The sequence below is a fragment of the Pteropus vampyrus genome, unplaced genomic scaffold (genome assembly GCF_000151845.1).
Source record: "Pteropus vampyrus isolate Shadow unplaced genomic scaffold, Pvam_2.0 Scaffold279, whole genome shotgun sequence".
Taxonomy (NCBI): Eukaryota; Metazoa; Chordata; class Mammalia; order Chiroptera; family Pteropodidae; genus Pteropus; species Pteropus vampyrus.
In genome coordinates, this window is record NW_011889060.1 from 357,954 (window position 1) to 359,862 (window position 1,909).

Consider the following 1,909-nt stretch of genomic DNA (forward strand, 5'->3'; position numbering starts at 1 on the left):
TGTGTCCCAAGTTAAATGAAGCAATCCGGTCAAGGACATTCTTCTCCAAATAGCAAATTCTATCTAAATTCTAAATCCTACGAGCACTGCACTGAATGAAGATGGATACTATGAAAGCAGACAGGCATTTGTGTCTTTTTGTTCTTCTGCCTGATGGCTCACTCAGGTCTTTGTTTTGAATCTGCACCTCAGAAAACGAAAAAGCCCAACTACAGATCTAAAGATGTTCACCTCTCTCCGGTGAGACTCGGGGGCCTGGATCACTGGAATCGTGGTAATGACTTTAATATAAATCAGCTCGGCAAACACCCAGGTTGTCCACAAACGTGCCAATGACTTACAGACTTTCAAATCAAAGTCAGTTCTATTTAAATAATGTCAGAACAGGAATTTGTAAAAATGATTACAAAGATGATGCCACGTAGGTTATAGTTTACTGTCAGTTTTTTAAATGCTGTATGCATTCATTTGAAAGGGCAGGCTACCTATCAGAAGCAAGCTTTATTTATTTATAAAATTATTTTTGAAGTACCAGACTTGACAAGCAAAAAAGCTAGAAAACTCGCTGGTGGAATTCTCTAAGTAATTTTCATTTTCTTCTCTTTGATTTTCTGTATTTTCTGATTTTCCTACATATATTGCTTAGGTAATAAAAGTAAATACAGTATTCAAAAAAATAATAATCCCCTTAATTCCACTGCCTCAATAAATAATTACCATTTCATGTATGAGCATACTTTCAATAGTGGGCGATATTTTTAATTTTATTTATCTTAATGTTGAAATGTTTTAAGTATTTTCTCATGTCCCAACATGATCTTTGTAACCATCATTTTCAATGGCTAATAATATTCCATCAAGTTAGTAGAAAATGATTAATTTAACCTTGCCCTGCTATCGAACATGTATTGTGTCTGTTTTCTCTCAGAAATAGATTTAAAACTTTACTTTTCTTTTCCACTGAGAAAATAAAATCGATAGTTCTGTCCTCTCCTCTCAAACCCCCAGTAAAAATAATATAAGTGATAAATTAATTAATGTAAAAATATCTGACTTGGGATGGGAACTTTGTTGTTGTTAAAAATTCAATCCTATGAAAGGAGGGTAAAGATATTCAAAAGCATACATTAAAAAAAAACCCTACACACATGCACATATACAAACCTTGATTTAAGCAGGGTAGGCAGCGTTTTTAAATAAATCTGAAGCACTTCCCAAGGCAAGCACTGGTTCCGATGGCTGCACACGTGACACTGAGCCGGAGGAACGCTGAGTTGCCGACAGTGACGGGCTAGCTCAACGGCCCTTCGGAGCACGGGATTAAGTACGCAGTGATACAGTTTCCACTGGACGGCTACATTGCCCTTCAGGAGTAAGCTGCAAATGTGATGTGCGACCGGTGCACTAAGTAACCCGTCTTCCTCAAACACAAAGCTCTGGTAAACCTCTAGGGCATCCCATTTCCACAGCAAGTCTTCGGATCCGCGGCTGGGCAGGATCCCCTGAAACGTGCAGGACGGGCTGGGTACCCCCGCGCGCGGCTGCGCATCACGGGAGCCCGCCCGCAGGGCTAGGGCTTCTCCTAACTTGGCTCCTTGATCAGAGTCGCCAGTACAAATATTACAAGCGGCTTTTCTAATTTTTTGTGAAACCTCGGCTCCTCCTAACTGATCCAAAATAAGTTTGTTAAGGATATTCAAGATGGGCTGCTGAAAATTTTTCAGCGCCGGCAACTTCAGAGCGTGGAGCACAGGGACGATGACGGACTTGGGGTCCATGCAGCAGCAAACTCCGACGCGATGCACCCCCGACAGGATCTGCACGCAGGTGCTGCTCAGCGAGGCGCGCTGCAGCGTGCGCAGGCACCGGTGCGCGCAGACGGCGACGCAGCAGCACCGCGCGGGGTGGC

General features: G+C 42.5%; 1 protein-coding gene across 1 annotated transcript in view; it reads right to left on the reverse strand.

The window, feature by feature from the left end:
- The window catches only part of LYST (lysosomal trafficking regulator), a 134,470-nt gene that overhangs the window by 113,221 nt on the left and 19,340 nt on the right, over positions 1 to 1,909 (reverse strand). Inside the window, exon 5 of the mRNA XM_023520819.1 lies at positions 1,165 to 1,909. Coding sequence (XP_023376587.1) covers positions 1,165 to 1,909 — 745 coding nt within the window. The remainder of the gene's footprint in view (positions 1 to 1,164) is intronic.